Below are 22,150 nucleotides of genomic sequence, written 5' to 3'. Positions count from 1 at the left end.
TCCAAATGGCTGTTTTATCTTTTATACATGCTTACTAATTTATTAATGTTTTCCCCCTGTCTGCACCAGATCCTCTTCATTCTCAGCGGCCTTAATCTTTATGCGAATACACTCTTGCTGGCCTCCCTCGGCTGCATTTCCAACTGCTAATTAAAGGCTTCGAGATTTACAGCTCTGGAGGGCCAAACAGCAGCCGTCAAGTTCAAAGCCTGACAGAGGACCGAGCTGCCAGTGCGGCGGCGCAGACAAAAAATGCTCAGTTAGGATATTTCATGTTGGGGGGCCGGGGGTGGGGTCTCAACTCTTAATCGGGGACCTGTCACCCGAATGCAAGAGGGAACGATCAGCTCTTGAGTTGCACAGGCAAACCTTGCTCTGGCAGGGACTCTGGGCTGGGGACAAGGACCAGCGGTCCCCGAATCCCCTGCCAGCGTTCGCCTAGGTGAGGACGTGGAGCAGGAGAGGCGACCAGGTCTCGCCAGGTGTTTGGGACCACATGGCCCATGGTGCTGAACCATGCCGTGCGGGCACGGGCTGTTGTCGAAAGCACGTGGGTGGTCAGGCTAGGGATGAGGAGGCCGAAACCCGACTCTCTTGCACTCCCTGACTTCTTCCCCGTGCGTGGTCCTGCCCAGTGGGCCGAGCCGAGATCCAGTCCTGAACGTTGGGGGACTCTGGGGACTCCCTTATGCCCAGCGCGCCACATCCGTAATCCTTGCACAGAATGGACCGAGCACACAGAAAGAACGCAACACCCCCAAGCTGCACGTGCAGGAGGAGGACCCTGCTGCCTCTCGCGTTCTGCTGGGCACCCCCAGAACCAGGCGCCAGGTGGACCGGACAGAAAGAGAGCAGGTCGGAGTCTGGGGAGCGAAGCCAGCCGATTCCCACCCCCAGACCAAATCCCGTACGGAGCCGTAGGCCTACAGCAGCCTTCCCGAAACTGCCGTCCTCCAGAATCTCTCAGCATCCCGGATCCAAGCACATGATTCCCAACGGCTTGGGACACCAGGACAGGCCAATCCCAGTCCAGGGCCGATCCAAATTTCTACACGAAACCCAACAAGCGTGGGTGGTCCAAGGGCTCACGGAGAGCGGACGGAAGCCCAAGAGGGACACAGCGCTGCATTCGCTCACGCCTTAAATACCTGCAGATTAGATAATTGCACTGCAAGCGTTCCTGGTTCATCAAGCAGAATGATTGGTAGCTTGTGCTTCATCTGATGTTCTGCCGTTAGAGAACAAAGCAGAGAAACAAGAAAAACAAAGAGCAAGCAGCGCCGGCAGGCCGGGAAACGCGGCACTGGGGCAAGCCCCAGCAGTGACGTCTCCAAATAAAAAGCCAGCCAGTGTGGTGTGATCAGGAAAGTGCTGGAAACGAGCCAGCAGCAGTCGGAGCACAAATGCTCGCGGAGCCAGAGGGGTGGTGTGTGACTTCAGGCCGACGGCGGGCTTGTCCCACCACCGTCCCGGGCCGTCCTGGGTCTGGATGGTATCTCCAGTGGGGCTCAAGGGGTTGCAATATGCCAGCAGTCCTCCTGGGCAGCCATGCAGGGCAGTGAAGGCGAACCTTTAGAGACCGAGTGCCCAAACTGCAACCCAAAACCCACTGATTCATTGCAAAGTGCCAGCTCTGCAGGAAAACCTGAAAACTGAGGTTATAGTTTAGAGGAAATAAATCACAGCCAGTCGAAACAAATATATGTATATCCTTGGCACTACACTGACCGGCCACGCGAAAGCTCAGATGAGTTGTGGCTAATGAGTCATCGCCTGGCGCCGCCACTCCTTTCCAAGCGTGCGCCTGACGCCTACGTGCGCTGTTAGCCGATGCTCAGCTGCTGGGTGATGCTGAGGTGGCCTGTCCCGTGTGCTGACAGGGAGGGTTCTGCATGCCCATTGTGGCCTGCTTGCCATAAGTTCACCACCACTGGCCTAACCCTACCCTGGGGCACAGCCCTAACCCTAATATAGGGCAAAAGTTCCACTGAAGAGAGGGCGATTTTGAAAAAGCCTCCCTTGAGTACCTTTTTCTGTACAGCTCATCCTTTCTGCCCCTTCTAAACACATTCCAACCATCAAAATCATGCCAGGACACCTCGTTTTCCTAACCCTAACCCTAACCTGGGGCACACCCCTAACCCTAATATAGGGCTAAAGTTCCATTGAAAATAATGCGATTTTTAAAAAGCCTTCCTTGAGTGGCTTTTTCTGCACAGCTCAACATTTCTGCCCATTCTAAACACATTCCAACCATCAAAATCATGCCAGGACACCTCATTTCTCTAACCCTAACCCTACCCTGGGGCACACCCCTAACCCTAAAATAGGGATCAAGTTCCATTGAAAAAAATGGGATTTTTTAAAAGCCTTCCTTGAGTGGGTTTTTCGGCGCAGCTCAACATTTCTGCCCATTCTAAGCGCATTCCAACCATCAAATCCATGCCAGGACACCTCGTTTTCCTAACCCTAACCCTACCCTGGTGCACACCCCTAACCCTAATATAGGGCCACAGTTCCTTGGAACAGAGGGCCATTTTGAAAAAGCCCCCCTTGAGAGGGTTTTTCTGCGCTGCTCACCATTTCTGCCCTTTCCAAACACATTCCAACCATCGAAACCCTGCCAGGACACCCTGTTTTTTACCCCTAACCTACCTTGGGACGACTTGGCCCTCGTGCTGACGGAGAGGGCTCTGCCTGCCCGCTGTGGCTGAGCTAGGGAGTGCCGCTCCCTGAGGGGCCAGGGCGTTGGAGAAGCTAACCAGACAACACCGGCCTCGTCTCTTGCCGGCCGGACTGGGTCCCAGAAGGGCCGGACTGCAACCCTGGGCTGGGCGATGGCTCCCTGGGCAGATGCTCAATCCAGGCAAGAGCCAGACACTGTTACTGGGCGGTTCTCCTGCCCAGGTGGAGGGAATCCAACCCGCTGGATGGGGCTGCGCTCCCCTCGAAGGAACGGGTTGCAGTCTGGGCACGTGGCTTGTCCCAGCCTCATCCCTGGAGGCCCAGGCGGCTTCAGTGGCCGAGCGCCACCTGTCAGCTTCAGCGGCGGCTCAACCACGCCCCATCTGGGCACCCGATGGCACGGCCCTCTTCCTCTTTCCTCTCCGCCACCCTCCCCCACACATCCCAGTCAGTCCCATCAACGGCACCCGGTCCACCCTGCTCCTCGATCCTTCGTGGCTTCCTTCTGTGGCAGGCGAGTCCTCGTCTTCCCTCACCGAGAACCTGCAGAGCGTTTGTGAGCATCCCGTGCCACTGAGGCACCTCGGATCACAGGCAGGGACGGGCCGCTCAGAGCCCAGGTCTGGGGGCTATGGAAATTATAAACTGGCGGCAGCAACTGGAGCCTCGCAGAACTTCTCTGGAAATGCGGAAATCTCGAGGGACGCTAGGCAGCCGTTCTGCCAAGCGCTGCCAGGCTCTGCAACCTGTGTAGATTTACACTTCCGTTTGGGAACAGGCGTGAGAAACTCTTGAACAGCAAAAACACCTTTCGCCTGAGACACGCATGGCCCATCTGCGTTTAAAAGAATCGCGAACTGGCCCTTCGCTCGCTAGCACATGACCCGCCACGGGCGCCCACGCACGGCACCTTTCCACTCGCTCCAGGTGTGTTCCAATATCTACCATTTCAGTTCTGCAAAACATGAGGAGTCCTCTCTGAAACGAGGGCGGGCGGCGCGGGGGGGAGCCGAGCTCTTGAAAAACACTAACTGGGTTTTTAAATAGAACTTTAATTTTGACTGAAGCTTTGGGGAGCTTATAGCTGCTTTGTCTCCCATTCCTGGTGATTAAGTTAATTTATACTTAATGGAAGAGGAGGTTTTCCCAGTCGCAAGAGAAGGGCTTCAGCCGCCACCTGCGATGGAGTTTCTTGGGGCCTCTGAAGCCGTTTGGGAGGCCGAGATCGTAAACAAAGCCAGGAAGGGCTGCTGAACCGACGCCGGAGGATGTTGGCGACAGAAGGCACCGCGGGTGCCGCTTTGGGGATGGCGCAAGCTCCCGCCGAGGGCCCCCTCCGCCCTTCCTCTACATTCGCCACGTCCGTGGAGGGGGGAAGGCGGACTGCCCTCTGCCAGCCACACTAGCTAAATGGAGCCTCCACAGTCAGACCCAGTCTGGGCACCAGGTGCTGGGGAGAAAAACCTGGCGGTTGCCCCAGTCTGCGGCTCCGGAGGAAGGACCAAAGGCCCCAGGGGACTGCCACACCCCCCGCCGCCTCCCAGGCAAAGCATCCGAGCGAGAGGGAGACCAGCCTGGCCTCAGACATCGCAAGGAAGGAACAGCTTCAGGCAGTCTGGCCTGGCCTCCCTGCCAGAAGGAACACCCACAAGAACCCCGAGAGCAGGAAACCGGCACCTGCGTTTTGCTCTTTTCCTCCTCCTCTCCCATCCCTTTTCCTTTCGTGCCGTGCCTTTCAGCTTGCAAGCCCGTGGGGAGCAGCCATCCCATCCCTCATCTGTGAAAGGTGCTCTGGGGCCCTTTCAGCTCAAGAGCAGGAGAGAAAGCCAGCGACCCGATGAAGAACGCCATGAGAAGGCACCCCTTTAGACAGCTCCTGGGGTTGAAAACAGGCCGGGAGCCTGCTGGATCTGGGCTAGTCCTGCTGGGGCTTTGCAAGGAAAAGGCTCTGTGGCCCCAGATCCCGGGACCTGTCAGTCCACAAGGCCAAAGCAGGTGAGTGGTCTGGAAGGAGCCACGGAGGTGCCGACCGCGTGGCGGGGAGTCGGGGCCGGCAGCCGGGGGCCAGAGACAGTTCGTAGCAGCAAAGCAAAGCGACGAGCCGCCTCGGCTGATCCCGGCGCCGGGAAGTCCCAAGGGAACACGGTTCATTTAACCGCCAAGCGCCGCTGCCTGCCCAGGGCTGAGAACTGAGGGATAAATTATGCCTGAAATGGACGGGGCAGGGCCGGCTCCACCGCCTGAACTGCGTAAGTGGGGGGACGGCAGCGGGGGCTTCTCCGCATGCAGGAAACGGCCGTCCGTTCCGTCCCTGTCTCCGAGCGTCATCTGCTGTGCGAGAGACGAAGAGGGAACTTGCAGAGGGAAAGAAAGCTGCGGTCGCCGGCACGAGCGGGGTCCCTGCACGAAGCCACCAAATCCTCCCTCCCAAAATTTGCCGGTGGCGCTTTTATCAGCTGGACTTGGACCGCCTCGGTTTCCTGCTGTATTGTCGGCCTGCGCTGTTTTGCTTTCTAATGTCTTAAAAATTAGATTTAAAATGCACATTTTATCTATTGATTATATTGGTAACTGACTTTACCCCTTCTGAAGGCGGGCGAGGCGCGAAAGGAATAGTAAAGTCTGCTCTTCTCGCCCGCAGTTTTCAATACACAAAAAGAAAAACCGTCGCAATATTTGCCACCAACAAATGGAAGCCGCTTTGCCGCCTCTCGAAACATCCGCAGGCCCTAACGGCACACAACTCGCTTAGGAAGCTGCAGCAAAACCCCCACCTTGTGCTCTGAACACTGCTTAGAAGAAGGTGTTTAATTAAAATTCCAACTCCACCCGAGTCGCCTTCCGGGGATCATGTGCTCCCTCGGCCCCGGTGGCTCATCTTTCTGAAAACATCTCTGAGCAATCATCAAGCTCAGCTTCCTCTTCTGATCCCTGTAATTTCGCCGATGCAAAAGAAGATCTGTGGGGAGGGCTTGGAGCAGCCTCCCGCAAGCCGGACCCCCCCCACCCTCATCTGCGGATCCTCCGGGTGGATCTGGGCACCTCAGGACGAGCAGTCGGTTCGCGCGGACCCCTCGAGGAGGACGCGAATGCTGGCGGGCTCGGCATCGCCTCGTTTCCTTCCTAAAAGCAGCTCCTCTCCACCCAGTTCCCTACAGACGTGCATAGAATCGAGCACTGGGATGATGGGGGCAGGACTCCGAGGACAAGCATCCCTAGCAGCTGCTCCTGAGCACCTCCCGGCTAGCCCACCGCCTCCCTCGGTCATGAGCCACATGGCTGCGCTGCCCTGACAGGCAGGGCGATCTTCCTGACGTCCGGCCAGATTTGGGCTTCTTGTAATTGGAGGCCGGCATTCCCCGTCCTGCACTCTGGGATGTCCGAGAAGAGATCCAGCCGGGACGGGACAGGACAGCCCAGCCCAGTTCCTCCGGAGGCAGCCTCTCTGGTGAACGCAAAGCCCGGATCACGCCAGTCCTCCCAGTCCCTCCGCGTGTGGCCTTATTTCCAGTCCCCCGCAGGCCAGATGTGGAGCCGTGGGTGACCACACGGCAGGGCCGGCCGGCTGGCTGCTGGGGAGCTGGGGGGGAGAGCGTGTCCTTTGGAAAGGCCACGTTTATTCTCTCCCTTGTTTCCCCCACGCGATTTCCACAGATTTCAGCCAGGATGAGAGAGGCAATCCATCACCAGCCTCCTCATGTGGCTTTCGTACCGAATGGATATGCAAATGCGCTGCTGCCGGATTTCAAGAATCGCAGATGACACCCAGGAATCAGAAATGTGTGGAACAGAAAGTGCAAATGACTAAGACGCTGGATGCAATATGAGAGGGCATGATTAAAATGAAAATGCAGGCAGGGCCGGGAGGTAGGGAAGGAGGGCAGCGGGGCCCTCGATCGCTACCTTTCGGTGGGTGCCGGGGCCAGAAAGGGTCCAGCCCGCCACGATGTGCCCCCGAGGAGCCCCACTGCAGTAAGCAAGCTTCTCTCCTGCAGCCACGCTCTCGCACCTGGAGCCACGAAAAAAAGCTGGACACCAGGAGGGCCGGAACAGACAACGGAAACTCCTTCTGCACATAGCGCAAACCATGGACTTTGCACCCCCGCGAGGCGGCAGCCGCTCCCCAAGTGGACGGCTATAAAGACGCAGGGAGGAAAAAGCCCGCAGCAGCGACCCGTCCTGACAGCTCGGTGCCCCCAGCAGCACCTGAGACAGTCTGCCTGTGCACTCCAGTTGCTGGGGAACATGGGCAAGAGGTTCTTTGCTTTGCACTCGGGTTCTGCTTGTGAGTTCCCCTTTGTGGCCCTGCGGGAACAGAGCTCTGAATGAAATAGGCCGTCGGGGCATCTACCCGTGTGCTCTTAGACTGCTCTGCAAATTCAAGAGGACTAGCGAGGAGCCCCGCCTCCTGCCTCGAGGCTCCTCCCATTTATCCAGGTCTTGCAAGAAAGATGCCCCCCACCCCCCGTGGATTCTGCCCAATCGCTTTTAAAAGGCCGCATGGGTCCCACACCAGCTCAGAACACAAGGGAACCCCCCCACACACACACACACAACCAGAACACACAAAAATAGAGATACAGCAGCGTATGCGGAACTTGGCTCTTGAGAAACCTTGCGCCACTCAAAGGGACTCCATTTTCATTCAAAAAAGAGGGGGGAACAGCAGCGGCAACGAGTTGAAACTTCAACAAGTCCCGGAATCTCGAGCGGGAAAGGGTATGCGAAGCGAGCGTGCGCACAGGGGTCAGGCAACGCGCTGCCTCCGATGCCGATGCCGGAGTTTGACCGCCCCAGGCACAATTCTGCCATTTGCATTCGAGGCGAGTCTCGGTGGCCAGCTGCGCAGCGCGGCACATGCCCGGAAGGGACGCAAAACCAGAAGGTACTCACAGAGCCTCTGCGTCCTTCTTGTAAGGATCCACCAGCCGGAGCGTGTCCCGGATGACGGCCACCTTGACCTCCTCATCCACTGGGCTTGGGACACACTGGGTGACTCCTGGAGAAACCTTGAAACAGCCGGAGGAGATGCTGGTCATGCGCCGAGGCTTCTGCACGTGTCGCCTACACACAACCCAGCTGCGCTCCCAAACAGGGCACAGCTCCCCGACAGTGAATTCGGGGTTCTGCCACTCACTGCGGGTGCGAGGCCCCTCAAAGGCCCTCAGCCAGGGCATCCGGACGGAGCCTCCAGGACGGGGCAGAGTCCCCGTGACGGTGGGAAACCTTTTAAGCGGTGGACCCTGTCTCTGCGGGTCCCGGTTTCCCCCTGGCAAAGTTTGGAGGGTAAGCAGAAGGACTGGAAGGGGGATTAAGCCCATTCTTCAGTATGGGAAGAAAGAGGGGGGTCCTTCCATCACTAGCCAAGCTCTTGGGGACCCCCGGCAGGGGATGCTGGTTACTGGTTCTTTCTGCAGCCAACCTCTCTGGCTACTTTGAGAAGACAGACTGCGTGCCTCCCTTTGAGAGGCCTTTCTAATGTTTGCGTTTATTTAGTAATACATAAACTTACTGACTGTATGTTTGCACTGCCCCACAAACAGAAACAAGCAAAAATAAAAGCAGTGCAGATGGAGCCCAGGATAAAAAGAGAATAAAACCACGGCATCACGCAACCAATCTAAAAACCACCAGCAGCACTAACGACACTCAAAGCCACTATTAAGGGGATCATCCGGTTAGCGATTCTGTGGATGAACGCCAAGCCGTCCCAGGCAGGCCGGAGCCTGGGGGTTGGCACTCCATCTCTGCCTTTCCAAGGAAGCGGCGTCGAGGTGTCTCCACGCTCCGGCCAAAAAGAAGGCGACTTACCTCTTTCTCATACTCGATTTTCATGCTGGGGTTGGCATTGACTTCCAGCAAAATCGGCTTCAGGTTCCTCATCAGGAGAATGTCAAACCCTAAAATCTTTGGAGAAGAGATACTGGCAGCATCTTCCCCTTTCCAAACTGACCCCGCACCCCAATTTCCCACATCAGATACAGGCAAGCCGGGTGTTGCTTCCAGATGTTCTCAATTCCAGGTCCAGACAGCCATACTCGACATGACGGATAGCCAGGGATGATGGGCGTTGTGGCCCAGTGTGTCTACGGGGCACCAGCTTTCCCAGCCGTTAACAGATTTCTTGCAGTAAAGTGACAAAGTCCGAAGGGGCAGGAGGAAGTCACGGGAGAGGTACAAGCGGAAGACAACATTGTCCGGGTGCCAAAGCCCACGCAGAGCATCCTTCCAAGGAAAACGAGGCGGCTGGCCGGCACCGCGGACGATGCTCCTCTGCTGCAGACGTTCCTCCTCGAGAGGCGCCTTCTGTGGGGGAGGCCTGCCCATCTGGCGAAACACTGGGGAAATGCTAACCCACCGGAGGAATCCCCTTCCAAGCGGCCGGAGCATGTAAGAGAAAGCTCACATCCCGGCCTGCACCAGGCTGTCGGATGGGGGAAGCCACACGGCCCGCCTCCGTGAGGCAAGCGCAGACCGAAGGCGGCCTTTCTCCCACTTGGAGCCCTTCAGAGGCTTGGACTACCACTCCCATCAGCCTCTGCCAGCATAGCGAGAGAGATGGACAACACCACAGTCTCGGCGAAGGCTGTGCCACGGCTTCCCACCCACAAGATTTGGCTAAAAAGAGGCTTTTCGACGGGGCGCCTGGCTTCTGGTGGAGGCAAGAGGGCGAGCAGGCTGCCCCGGACGGGCTTCTCCGACTGGGTCGCAAGCCACTGATGGGGAAATTGTCACCCTGGCAGCTTCCAGTGACAGAGCGAGGGCACAGAATAACTGCTCTCCGCTGGCCGGCTCGGCCGGAACCACGATTCTTGAAAGGCCAGGTCAAACGCTGGGACTCCAGCTCCCCGCACCTCCCTGTCGCCAGCGAAAACTTCTGCAAAATGGATCCGCTCACGGCAGAACCAAACGGAGCCGTTTTCTGGCCACACCAAGCCGGGCGTGAGGCGCTGGGGAAGCACAGGAGCGATGGCAGAAGTGGCTTCCCGTCACGGGGAAAGCGCTCCAGGAGGGCACCGGCTGAAGGACCGACCGTAAGAGCCATCGGAATGAGAGGTGGGGTCCCGAAGGGAGATGGCACCTCAGGGAGCTGCGGAAAGGGAAGGGCGCTTTGCACAAGGATGGCTAAGGGGCCGCCTTGAAGGGACCCCCTCTGGCCAGCAGGCCTGTCCGAATCACCTGTCCCCGTTGTGGGGGCTCCCCCACACCCGGCTCCAATGGGAACTTGGGCAAGAACGCGAGGGCCCCGCCGCCACCAAGACGTCTCTCAACCCTTCGGAGAAGGCGCGAAGAACCCCTCCCGAAGTAGCTGGCCTTGCATTCCCAGCAGCGCCCAGCAGCGGCGCCCCGTGCTCGTGGACGATGGGAGCCTTACCCCAGCGGCATCTGCAGGGTGCCCAGTTTCCTACCCCGGCTCGAGAGCAGCAAGACGGAGCACACGTGCAGAGGGGACGGCCGGCCTGCAAGGGCAGCAACCTGCCAAATTCCACACATACCTGGAAGCAAGACGGCCCCTGCTTCCTCGTGGGGATGCAGGAATGGTGATACACCTTCAGCTCGGGGACCAGGGCAATCACCGTCTTGATGACCAGGGAAACGATGTCGGACCAGACCTTCCGGACGTCGACGCCGCTGGCGGCCAGCCTCGCGAGGATGCTGGCGAACGTCCGTTTGCTGCCCGTGTTGCCGCTGTTCGAGTGGACGAACTTCCCGCTGAGCACGTTGAGGGAGTAATTGGTCAGGTGCATGAAGGACAGGTGCAGGTTCTTGAGCGTCGGCTCCTGGTAGGGCTCCGTGCAAAACCGGCAGAGCCCGTCTCTGGCCACGTAGATCTCCAGCGGGTCTAAGGACTTCAGCAGGACGTACAGCCGGAGGTCAAACTTGAGCTTGTCGATCAGGAGGGGCTTGGAGATGTACTCCTGGACCACTGCGGGCCTCTTCTGGAGGTTTCCGGACGTCCAGACGTCGTCGGGCTCTCGGATGAGGTAAATCCCATCGCCCTGGCAGCCCCCGTCGGGCTTCACAATGAAGGTGGGCTTCCAAGATGGGTTGGAGTCCTTGAACTTATGCACCTGAAAAGGAACAAGGCTGAAACCCCCGTGCATCTCTTTGGACTCAGAGGTTGCCTCTCCAGAAACAGTGTGGGAAAACTGCAAAATACACGGCTCGGGCCCGCCCCTCCGCAGGCACCTCGCCCCTTCCGTGATGCCAGCGGCATGGAGGTTTCACGGAAAGGCAGCATTCCGCGCAATCGTGCAAACTCCCTCCTGCATCCCCTGTCCCTTCGTGGGGCTTCGTGAGGTGCAATTTCATATCCTTCCAGTGTCGGTAGAAGCAGCATAAAACAGGATGTTTGGTAACGAAACTGGTACTTTTCCCTCAAACACAGACGGGCGAGCGTATGTGGGGCTGCTTGATCGGCCATCTGTTTTTCTCAGAATGGCACATCAAACCTTCTACCAAGGGGGGGGGGGTGCTGGGGACGCTTGGCCCATGCAGGGGAGGCTGCAGCAGCTGCTGAAAACTACGGTGCCCAAGCTTGCTCGGAGGCCGGGCCGGGCGCAAAGGCACGTGGCTCAGAACGGGCAGCCGCGCAAGGGGCGCCTCCTTGCAAGGAAAGCCGCATGCTGCCTGCGACGGGCTGTGGGGCTCGCAGACCCCATAACGGCGCGGGGAACGCCGATCCAAGTGGGGCAGGGCGAGCATCAATGCCGGGGGGCACCCGGCCTGCCGCCAGCTTCAAAGAGCCCCACCAGGAAGGCCCCCCGCAGGTGCCGGGGGGCAAGGGGACACGCGTACCTCTGCCAGGAAGACGACGAACTCCTCGGGCAGGATCCAGGAGCGCGGGTAGAAGTCGTACTCGGCCGGGAAGAGCTCCTGCATGGTGCGCATAGCGCGGCTCAGCGAGACCTTCCGCACCACCTCCGTCATACCTGTGGGAGCAGAGGGCTTTCGGCTCAGTCCCCCTGCAGCCCTTCCCCAGCTGGGCGTGCGGCGGATGCGCCGGGACCACGGCGCCCGCCCTTGCCAGCTGGTGCTGGCGGTTGCCGGCCGTGGCTGATGGGAGCTGCAGTCCAGCATCTCCGAAGAGCCCGGGCTGGGGGAACGGGCGCTTCGGTGCCAAGGTTCGAGGTGGATGCCAGGAAATACCTCCTGGCGGTTAGGACCCCCAGGGCATGGAACGGGCTTCCACGGAGGTGGCTGAGGTCCCATCAGTGAGGATGTCCCAGGACAGGCTGGACATGCACACGGAATGCATGTCATGAGCAGAGCCGGCTGGAGTCGGGGGTCAGACTAGATGGCCCCTGAGAACCTTTCTAACTTGCTCTTTTTCTGTGTTTCTACAAGGAAGTCGCCTACAATTTGGAGCAAGAATGGTTTAAAGACGGTGGAATGCTAAAGCACCATAAACAGCAGAATCAGGAAAAGAAATAACATTAAGAACGGGGTGCGGAGCTAACCCGTGCAGGCACCATCCCTGGGTGTGTTTACTCGGGGGAAAGTCCTCCTGGCCGGTGCACGCAGGGAGCGCTTTGACTTCTCCCTGTCCAAATGTGCTCAGGACGGCACCTTCAGATAACATCCAGAGCGCGCCTTTTGATCGCACAGTGGCTGCTCAGAAGAAAATAAGTGTGAAAAACTGAAAAAAAAATGTGTGTAACTTAATTTGGGGAAGAATTCCACCCATGGGGAGGAGGCACCATTGAAGGCCCCTTTCCGTTGGTGGGTGGCATACAGAAGGGCCCCCGACAGGTCTTAAACAGCACCCAAATTCATTCAGGAGGAGTAGCTGCTTCGGGGAGCATCTGGCACCCACTTGACGTTTTCCAGCCCCACTTTGTGCATCAGGAAGGTTTGCAAGAAACTCCCAAGCAGCCCAAGAGTTCAGGCATTTCCCCTTCTACTCAAGACGGGGGAGAAAGCCGGGGGGAGGGCCTGCCAGGGGCCAAGCAAGCCGGGCACCGCAAACGAGGTGGCCACCTCGCCCCCTCTTTGCAGCAAGCAGACTTTAATTAAATTCTGGACTTTAATTAAGCTGGGAGGGCACGGCCCTCCCGCTCGCTCGGTTCCTGCAGAACAAAACGCCCAGCTCTTTTTCAGAGTGCAATAAAAGAATTCCAGGTGCTGTGATGAATCAATATCCTGGCCTTTTGCTTCTACTTAGCCTGATCCAGGTGGGGATTAAAGGAGTAATAAGGCAGCTTTAAAAAGTTTCCTAGCCCTGATATCAGAAAAGGCTTGACTTAAATTCCTCCATATTAATCCACCGGAGGACCTCTGCTCTCCGCGCCTTTCCCCGGGAAAGCAACAACCAGCAATCGGAATGTCAGCTGGAAGTGTTTTGATTATCCTTTTTCCCCGCAAAGAGGAGCCAAGCGTTTATTAGTCTTGTCTGTCACACCAGGAAAATTAGTTTTGGTACTTGGGAGTTCAACTTCATGCCCACAACAAAATATATGCAGGAAGATTGGAAGAACTATTGGGGGGTGCACAAAATTCTAAACAGTGAATTGGACTTGGACGCAGAAACATCTTCCCCTCTGTTCTTGATACCAGAACCCCGCATTACAAAACTGATCGGGAGCAGGTGCAAAACAAACCCCCTTCACACAATCCATACCTAACCTGTGGAACTCACGGCTGCAAGATAGCCTCTGGCTTCGTTGTGGTAAAACGGGGAGGCCGGCTCGTGCAGGGCGGCCTGTGCAGCTATTGCCCAAGATTTCAGAATCCTTTGTTTTGGGGGATTTCCCATTACATTGTAACCTGCATCGTTTGTCTGTTTGGTTCCCATGTTGAAACCACGGTTTGCCTCCATCCGCAGCGGCCTTGGGGGCTGAAAGGCGGGTGCAGGGCCAAGCCAGAAGGCTTTGCATTGCTGAAGCTGCCCCCTCCGCGGACCCCCACCCGGCTACTTCAGGACTGCAACACTGCAAAGGAAGGGGGCGGGGGGGGGGTCCGTGCTGCCGCAGCCCCCCAGAGCCGTCCCTGCACTGCCCTGGCCTTGCTCTGACCCGGCCGAGCTCGCCAAGGCACCACGAGCCTCGAAACAGGGGACATACGTCTGGCTCGCCCCAGATGCCTCTCTGGCGCCGACTTCAACCCCCAGCTTCCTTGCCCACTTGCCGAAATGACCCACCCCATTTCCCTGGGGGAGTGACAGGGTGTGGGGAGAGGGGAGGGAAGTGCCCTGTCCGTCCCCATCACCCTGAAGCATCGGGAGGGAAAGGCGAGCGGCTCTCGGGATCGGCAGCCGTTCCCAGGACGGTCACCAACCCACCTCTTCCACAGGGTCCTTCCAGAACGTGCTACACGGAAGCAGGTGGGGTTCCAGGGGAAGGGGAAGGGGAAGGGGACTCTCCTCCCTGCACAGCCCTGCTTTTGAGGAGCAACTCAAAATCCAATTACCTGGAAATTTGTTGACCTGGCCGGAGTAGACAACATTATCGTGAAACGACACGGCGTGCCAGTGGATGTCACAGGGCAAACGGCGGCCGAACGGGAACTGGAGGGGGAAAGGCCAGGATGAGGGACGACTTAGCCCCAGGAAAGCGCCCAGCACCACCCCGCCGCCTTTTAGCCCCTCCCGCCGCTCTTCCGCTCTGTGCCCCCCCCCTGCACATTTGCTGGGGAGGGAGGGAGCCTGGCCGAGCACGGCGGCTTTGCCTCCAAGTGGCACCTCCCCCCCCCCGCTTTTAAACCCCTTTTAGGATTCTGCATGTGCTTGTCCGGCCTCAATCCTGCGCCAGTGTGCTCATCCACCTTGTCTCAGTTTAGACAGGCGGCAGGATTCGGGTCTTCCGGGTGCAGAATTGCGGTGGCCTCCGCTACAGGATGACTACAGGAGCAGGGCGTATTCAGAAAACACGGTGGGATTGTAGTGAGAGTGCTGGATTTAGAGCCGGGGGAGCCAAGTTCGAAGCCTTGTGCAGCCAGGAAGCTGCCTGGGCGAGAATAGCGGCCATGGTAAAAGCCAAGACGGTGGTGGCCTTCAAACAGAGCGGGAGAGGAGAACTTTGCTCTACTTCGTGAGCATCCTGGGTGAGAGGATGGTTAGATAAATAAATAAATGCGGAATATGTGCGATGATTAAAAATGGAGCACAAATGCATCTTGTTCACACTGTGCTGGCACCAGAAGCCATCTCTCACGTGCGGACCCCAAAGCCCTTTGAAATCCACTCTTCCCCAAATTTTGCCATGAAGTCCATCAGTCTAAACATTTGCACAAAAATCTGCGTATTAAGAGAAAAAGGTGCTGCGGAGCCATGTCAGCAGCTGTGGATTTTTTTCTGTCTAAACTTTCCTAGGACTGCGTCTTTAACGAACCAAAAGCGACCATTTCTCATCGGAGAGGAAGCTCGTTTTTAATGCTTCCGTCCCAGGTCCCTGTGGCATAAACGCTCCAGAATCCCAGCCTGCCTTGAAAAGCAAACTCTCAGCACACCGGCCCGCTGGCTGAAAACGGCCTTGCAAAATCATCTGTTTAAGAGTCAAGTCCACCATCCGGTCAAGCGGCCTTTGCCCTACTCATTCCAAAATGCTTTGCTCCCCACAACATACAGATGTTTCCCCCACAAACAACTGGAAGACACAGAGCTACACAAACAAGACACCCGTGCCAAGATGCCAAGATGCAGCGGCCCCTTCAGGGCACATACAGCAGAAATCTTCCCCAAGGAGGCGACTCTGAACTCCCCAAATTCCCATTTCCAAGTAGCTGGTCCACCACCGCTGGAAAAGCAGCATTGCAGAAGGGACTCGCGAGGGAAATGCCCTCCGGCTGAGAATGCTCTGCTTTGCCAGTGTGGGAGCCGCTTTCGCAAAGTGGGCTGGAAGGAGAGAGACTCTGAAAACTTTTCTGTGAACTAGAACTTCCATTTGTTTACTAAAAGGCATCAGAACCATTATTGCAACAGCAACAGGCTTTGGGAAAGTGTGTGTGTGTGTGTGTGTGTGTGTGTGTGTGTGTGTGTGTCAGGGAAGTAATTAACATGCTAATTGGGCGAATGCTTTCTTTCTCCCCTGCTTAATAGGCTAGGGTGGCACCCACAACAGAAAACAACAGAGGATGGAGAGAGCTGACTCATCTCATTGTTTTATTCAGGAAGGCAGGAAAGCAAAGATGCTCGGCTGGGAATGTGTGAAAAAAAGATTAATTTGCGAGAAAGCAATCCAGCAGCAATCCAGTTGCAAAGCCCTTCCCCAGTTTTCTCCCAGGTGGATGTTTCTGTGCTCTTGGGACACCACCCGGCGTGGCGGCCTGTGGCACTGCGATGAGGCTCGCCAAAGGCCGCCCGCTCGCCCAGAGCTGGAAAGTGGCAAGCCGGGAAGCCTCCCGTGCTGCACCGCATTGGAGGCAGTGAACTGGGTTCACCGACTCTTTCTTCTGAAAGCTCCTCTCGTTAATAAAGGCTGTGGATGGACATGAGGTGATCCCATCCGTGGTGGTTATATGAGTGTTGCATTGCATTTTGTTATTTTATCTGATTGCTTATTTTTCCTTGTAACCCACCCAGGGAGGTTTAGGGATGATGGGGCAGGAGAAAAATCTAATAAACAAACAAACAAACAAACAAACAAACAAACAAACTGAATTTCCCACACAGATGGGTGAGAATTTCACCTGAGTTAAATCTGGTACAAACGGACCAAGATCCTCATGTGCGCTCACAAACAAGATGGATAGAAAGTAAGACTTTAAAACAACTGAATGTGGGGGAAAGCCAGACCCAAGGGGTCATCTGTCTCCAGAAAAGAGGCAAGCCGTGCTTTGAGCTGGCCCTGTCTAAGGTTTGGCCTACAGTTCCCATCAGCCAGCACAGCCAATGGTGAGGGATGATAGAACTTGCAGGCCAGAACATCTGGGGGGCCGTAAATTGCCCAGCACAATGGCGACATGTGCGTGCGGAGGTTTGCCCCACCGTCTGGAGTGGGACTTATTCCGTCTTTCACATCAGGCGCTGGGCACAAAAGCAGGGATGCCACCCTGCGATCGTGGGCGAGGAGAGCCTGGTTAGCCACTGCCCCAGCCAGAATCTCAGATCACATCCTGGCCTGATGCTCCAAGGCATCAGAGCGTAATAAAAGTCTGAAAAGGGAGCGTCGGTTCCCTCCTTAGCAAGATCACACTGGAGAGATGACGGCCCCTCGTTTTTGCCGCCTGAAAGCACCAGGAAAATAAGAGGAAAGCCGGCAATATTAGCATTCAGTGCTCTTCTCCCGCTACAGCATGACAAATCAGATTATCCAAGCTACAACCTAATTAATTCTGAAACAAGCACAGGGAAGGAATTCTCCACGCGGCTCTTCGGCGGCAGAACAGCTGAACGAACTACAAAGGGACAAAGCGGGTCCACGAACTACATCGGCGGCTCTTGAGGGGCAAGGCCAGGTTGCTGACTGGGCGGCAGCCAGGAATGCCTCCCCGAGTTGCGCTTCCCCTCATCTCGGGCCAAAACGCCTCTGTCTGGAAGCTTCTAAAGACACTGAACGAGGGTGAATGGCAGGAAAGCGGCTGGATGGGGAGCGCTACCCATCTGTGCCGAAAGGGAAAGAAACAGCCGTCTCCGCACGCTTGGAAACACGCTCCAAGCCATGACCCGCTGGAAGCGGCTTCCTGCTGTTTTTCAGGGCCTGCCTTTTTCCTGCAGTGCCGGCAGACCCCGGAAGTCCACGCTTTCGCCTGCGCTGAGCAGGGGGCCGGACCCGACGGCCTGCGCGGCCCCTTCCCAAGCCCCTGCCTCCCCATCCTCTCTTCTGCACGGATTGCAGACGGGGAAATGGGAAAGCTGGAATGCCTCACGTGAAACGGACCCGTATTTTATCTTCCTTTATTTTGGCCTCATGGAACTAGAGAAGCAGAGAATCAGAAAGGGGAGAAGGTGGGGCGGACGGCAAGAGGCCGAGGAGCTGATGGGCAGGTGTCGCTTGCCGAGCAGCGTGGCAACCCTGCTAAAAGGGGGCCATCGTAGCTGTGGCAACAGGTACACAGAAAGCGAGCGAGCGGCTCCTTCGCTCTCCCTCTGCCAGCCCCCGCCCGGCAAAGCGAGGCGGTGGGCTTGCACGAGGCCGGCTGCTAGGAAAGTGCCAGGCGCAGGACTGCAGGACTTCCTCCTGCCCCCCTTACCTGTGCACACCTGGGCACAGCCCACACCTGCCCTAGCTCCGCCTCAGCCTAAGTGCCCATGATGGCATTCGATGCCCTTTTCCTTCCCCGCAGCAGCAGGTGCTGCTGCGCTCGGTGCTGAGTAACGTAAAGCACAAAGGGACAGGTCCTTGCCCCAGGGAGCTTACAGTTGCCCTTCCTCGTCCGCCATCACAAATGTGCCTGCACAGCCCCACACGTGAGCTCGAGGCCTCGACGAGCGGCTGCACAGCCGGTGGGCCTGAGGGTTCAGGGGCTGCGCAAGCCACTGGCCAGGAAACCTTTTCGATCATTCCTCTTCATCGCATGCCTTACAAGACCGGTTCAGTCGGCCTGGAAGGCTTTGAAAGCGCAGTTCCGTGAAGAAACCCAAGCGACGCATCTGTGAAAGGCGGACTGCATCCCTGGCCAAGTGGGGGAGCTGGACCGGCAGCTGCCGCCGGGGGCTAGTGGAGCTGCACCCCACTTCTGAGGGAGCGCCACCGTTGCGGGAGGGAGCCGGGAAGGGGTGCAGGGGCTTGTTCGCGTGGCCCCTGGTGAAGGTCCCTCGCCAGCCTCCTGCAGAGTGGGGCAGTCGTCCAGCGGGGCTGTGCTTACTGAGCCCTGAATGAGCCTCTTCGCGTTCCTAAACCATGGGGACCACACGCTTGGTTTTCGCTTTGCTTTTAGGGAAGAAAGCTCCAGATCTCGAGGTGGCCGCACCGGCTGGCCATTCGCAGAGGCCCTGAAATCCGGGAAGCTGCAGCTGTCCGTGCAGAGATGCACACGCGCGCTCTGCAAATAGCTAAAAAGTGCCGCTCGGGCTAAGAAACGGGCAGGTCCGAGGCGGGGCGCGGAGTCGGTCTCGGCGAAGCACGGGCGCCCCCTGCTGGCCGACGGGGCCCCGCTCCGCCGCGCTCCCGGCTCCAGCACAGCGTTCAGCCTCCCGAGCAATTATGCTAAGCCCTTGATATCATGCAAATGACATGGCGGATGAAGGTGTCATCCAGCTCCGAAAGGATTTCTGCAGAGGGCTTTTCAAAAGCGTTATCCAGTCTGATTTACACCCGCATGCATAATTTGCCGCTAGCCTGATTTCCGCGACTCTGTCCGTACAGTGCCTGCTTGGTTAGCACGAAATCCCATTTTAGCTGACCTCGTTTCTGCAGCCCTCCCCAGCGTTGCTCGGGGCACCTTTTCGGCAAGCAAATCCGTGCCTCTTGCTGGCGCCGTGCAGGGGCCGGAGAGGCATGGAGAGGGTCGGAGCAACCGTGCCCCAAGACTAGACCGGGCCCGGGTTCAAATCATACGCTCCTTCCACCATCCAGCTCCTCGCACGTGGCATTGTCAAACCCCCAAACGTCCACAGAACTCACCCAAAACTACCTCCAGCCACGCACTTGGCGAAACAGGATTCTGTAAGCCAGAAAGAAAACGTCCCTATTTTCTACTAAATAGGTCTATGAAGGGCAGATTGTGCTGGGGCACTTGGCCATGCCCCCTCTGTCCTGGGCTCCACCCACCACTGGAACACCTCCCCTCCTTACATCTCCTCCTCCATCTTATCCCCACAACAACAACCCTGTGAGGTAGGCTGGGCTGAGAGTCTGTGACTGGCCCAAAGCCACCTGGTTGGCTCCATGGCCGAGCGGGGACTCGAACCCGGATCGCCCGAGTCCCAGTCCCGCGCTCTTAACCACTACGCCACACTGGACTGGCTCTCTTTTCCGGAATGGAATTTGACCTTTAGGCTGAGAGAGATTCAGCGCCCCTGCTGCAAAGGAGCCACATGACCCATGCTCCGTGGTGCTTCAGCCTTGATATTTTTAAACAGATGTTCCTCCTGGGAGGAAGAGTTGTTCTGCAGGGCCTCAGAGGCACTCTGCCCTTAGGAATTTTTAAAAGAAATTTTGCTCCATCGAGGGGCAAATCATTCCGGAGACATTTGACAGCATCCACCAGAATTACTCATCTTTTAAGAAAGGCGATCGGCATGATAGGGAAGTGTGAGGAACCCGTTTTGGGGCGGGGACGCATGGGGTTTCCAGGGGTCCGGCCCCACCTGGCTTGCTTCCGCGACCACGTCAAGCATCCGTGCAGTGCCCTCCAGGAATCAGGTCCCCGGCACTGCACAAGGGTGTCCCTCATCCACCCACTGCGTGTGACGTGAAAACGGGTGCCAGTTTCCCAGCCGGGCTTCCAGAAGCACCCCCAAGCATCCCTGTGGCTCGGCTTGCTTCCGAGGGCCAGGCCAAGCGCGAGAGGAGGTCCAGGGGGACTCCCTTCGGGGCAGAGATGGCAACGGGGCCCGCCGGGCCCTGCCAGCCAAGGACTGCAGGGCAAGCCGGCAAGGGAGACGCCGCGGCCTGCCCACGGGCGTCCTGCAGGAGCCCCTGCTGGCACAACGCACGACAGCGGCGCTGCTCCAACGGGGCAGTTTCCGGGCTGCCCCGCCTTTGCCACCTCCCGCAAACGAGCCACTTCTGGGGCGACGCCGGTGATGGCTGCGCGAGGCCCCGACTCTTCCCACTGCAGCTTAGATGAGCCCCGGGACAGAGCCACGCGCGCCCAGGCAGCATTCCCCAACCCGGACCCCCCCAGGGTGTCTGGCTGCCCCCCCCCCCCAGAGGGCACGAAAGCCGAGAGCGGCTACTCTCAGCCGGCACTCTGCACCTGCTTCTCGGACCCGAGGGCCAGGCCAGGCCATTGTGTGCTCCGTCGTGATGTCACAACAGGCACTGTGAACACCGGGGGGCGGGGGGGGGGACACGCTGCGGCCACGCCGGGTCCCCCTTCTCCTCTGGCTAGACCTGCCCTCGATCCTGAGGGGGGCCCGTCTTTGTGGTGCTTGCCTGCGCCAACGTCACCCCTGCTCCACGGCCGCCCACCCGGCTGCACGAGGCGCGTCCCAAGAGGAACTGCGGCCCGGAGCAAGCGAGGGGCAGGCGGCCCTGTCTCTGCCCCACAGAGCCGGGCAGGCACCAGCCACCACTGTGCCCCACGATGCAGAGAGAGCAGGGGGGCGGGCAGAGAGCGGACGGCAGGCGTCCTCAGCCCCCAGAGCTGTTCGTTCTTCTCCGTTTTTGAAATGTCAAGTTACTAAATCGGCTGCTTGAGTGGGCAGTGATTTTGCCCCATCTTAAATTGCAGAAGCTAAGAAGAGCAGCGATTCCAGGTTTTCACTGGAGAGACAAAATAAGTTATGAAAATAAGGAGGAAATAACATGACAGGCAGGGAGGCAAATTTTACCGTCTATTTACTTTTGCTCCGTTTGCAGAATTTAGATAAACGGTGAAATTTGCTTCTTCGGTGCCGGTTCTGGACTGACTTGTTGAAAACGCTCCGCTGAGCACTAGACAAATTAATGGGGGGTGTGCAGAACACTAGCAATTGAAGGGAAATGGGGCCTACAGGGGAGGGGCAGAAGGTCCCCAGAGACAAACCGTTGGGGAGCAATCGCCGCACCTGCTTCCATGCCCTACCAGAGGCCTCGGGCTGGCGCGAAATGCCCCTCCGTCCGATCCTGCACTGCTTCCTTAAGGCAAATTATACCGAGCCTCCATGTTCAAGAGCAGTGTACCGGATGAGGCGGGGCTACCAAGAGGAAGGGGCCGGCCTTGTGCCCTGAGCGGGGGTGGCTGCCCAATTCGGGAAAGAAGGGACCTTCGCTCTGGTGCAGCCACCGCCTTCTCGCGCTGTTCCCACGTCCAGACGCACCGGCTGCGCTCAGCCGCGGATGGCTGCTCGGCCCGGCGCCACCCGAGCGGGGCCACCGCGCTGCGCGACCGGTGCACGGAAAACCGGGCGCGGCGGCGCTGGAGGCCGGAGCCTGAAGCGCCTCCTGGGCCGGAGGCAGCGGCGACCCGCGGGGCGCGCCCGGCCCGGGAAGGGCTTCAGCTCAGCCGCGCGCGGAGACCCAACTCCGACCCCCGCCAGACCCGCCGCGACAGAGTCGAGCCGGATTACAACACCGATCAGCCCCAGCAGGTGCCTGGCGGACGCCGGAGCGGCCTCTGCAGGCCCCCGGGGCGGGAAGGCTGGCTCCGCGCGCAGGCCGGGCTCGGGGCTCGCCCCTCCGGCCGCCCCCGACCCGGCAACCCTCCGGGGCTCGCGCCACCTCCGCCTGCGGCCGCGCGCCCCGCCGCGCCGCGCCCGCGCTCACCTCCTTCCAGCGCAGCTGCCGCAGGCTGAGCTTGAGCGCCTCCAGCGAGGTGCGCGCCCTGGAGCTGTCGACGGTGACGGGCGGCGCGGCCGGGCACGTCTTCCTGCCGGGCGCCGGGGGCTTCCCGGCGGAGTCCCCCGCGGCCCGGCGCCCGGGGCGCAGCGGGGCCGCCGCGC

General features: G+C 58.4%; 1 protein-coding gene across 1 annotated transcript in view; it reads right to left on the bottom strand.

Annotated features, from left to right (window-relative positions):
* TTLL11 (tubulin tyrosine ligase like 11) overlaps positions 1-22,150 on the bottom strand; it is a 29,950-nt gene that overhangs the window by 4,859 nt on the left and 2,941 nt on the right. The window contains exons 3-8 of the mRNA XM_044439736.1: positions 21,975-22,077; positions 14,095-14,191; positions 11,485-11,618; positions 10,182-10,757; positions 8,497-8,592; positions 7,579-7,694 (exon numbers count right to left, since the gene is read on the bottom strand). Coding sequence (XP_044295671.1) covers positions 7,579-7,694; positions 8,497-8,592; positions 10,182-10,757; positions 11,485-11,618; positions 14,095-14,191; positions 21,975-22,077 — 1,122 coding nt within the window. The remainder of the gene's footprint in view (positions 1-7,578; positions 7,695-8,496; positions 8,593-10,181; positions 10,758-11,484; positions 11,619-14,094; positions 14,192-21,974; positions 22,078-22,150) is intronic.

This window comes from Varanus komodoensis, unplaced genomic scaffold (assembly GCF_004798865.1).
Source record: "Varanus komodoensis strain SLA01 unplaced genomic scaffold, ASM479886v1 scaffold36, whole genome shotgun sequence".
Taxonomy (NCBI): Eukaryota; Metazoa; Chordata; class Lepidosauria; order Squamata; family Varanidae; genus Varanus; species Varanus komodoensis.
Note: the sequence above shows the minus strand (reverse complement) of the source record. Positions and strands in the feature narration are given on the sequence as shown.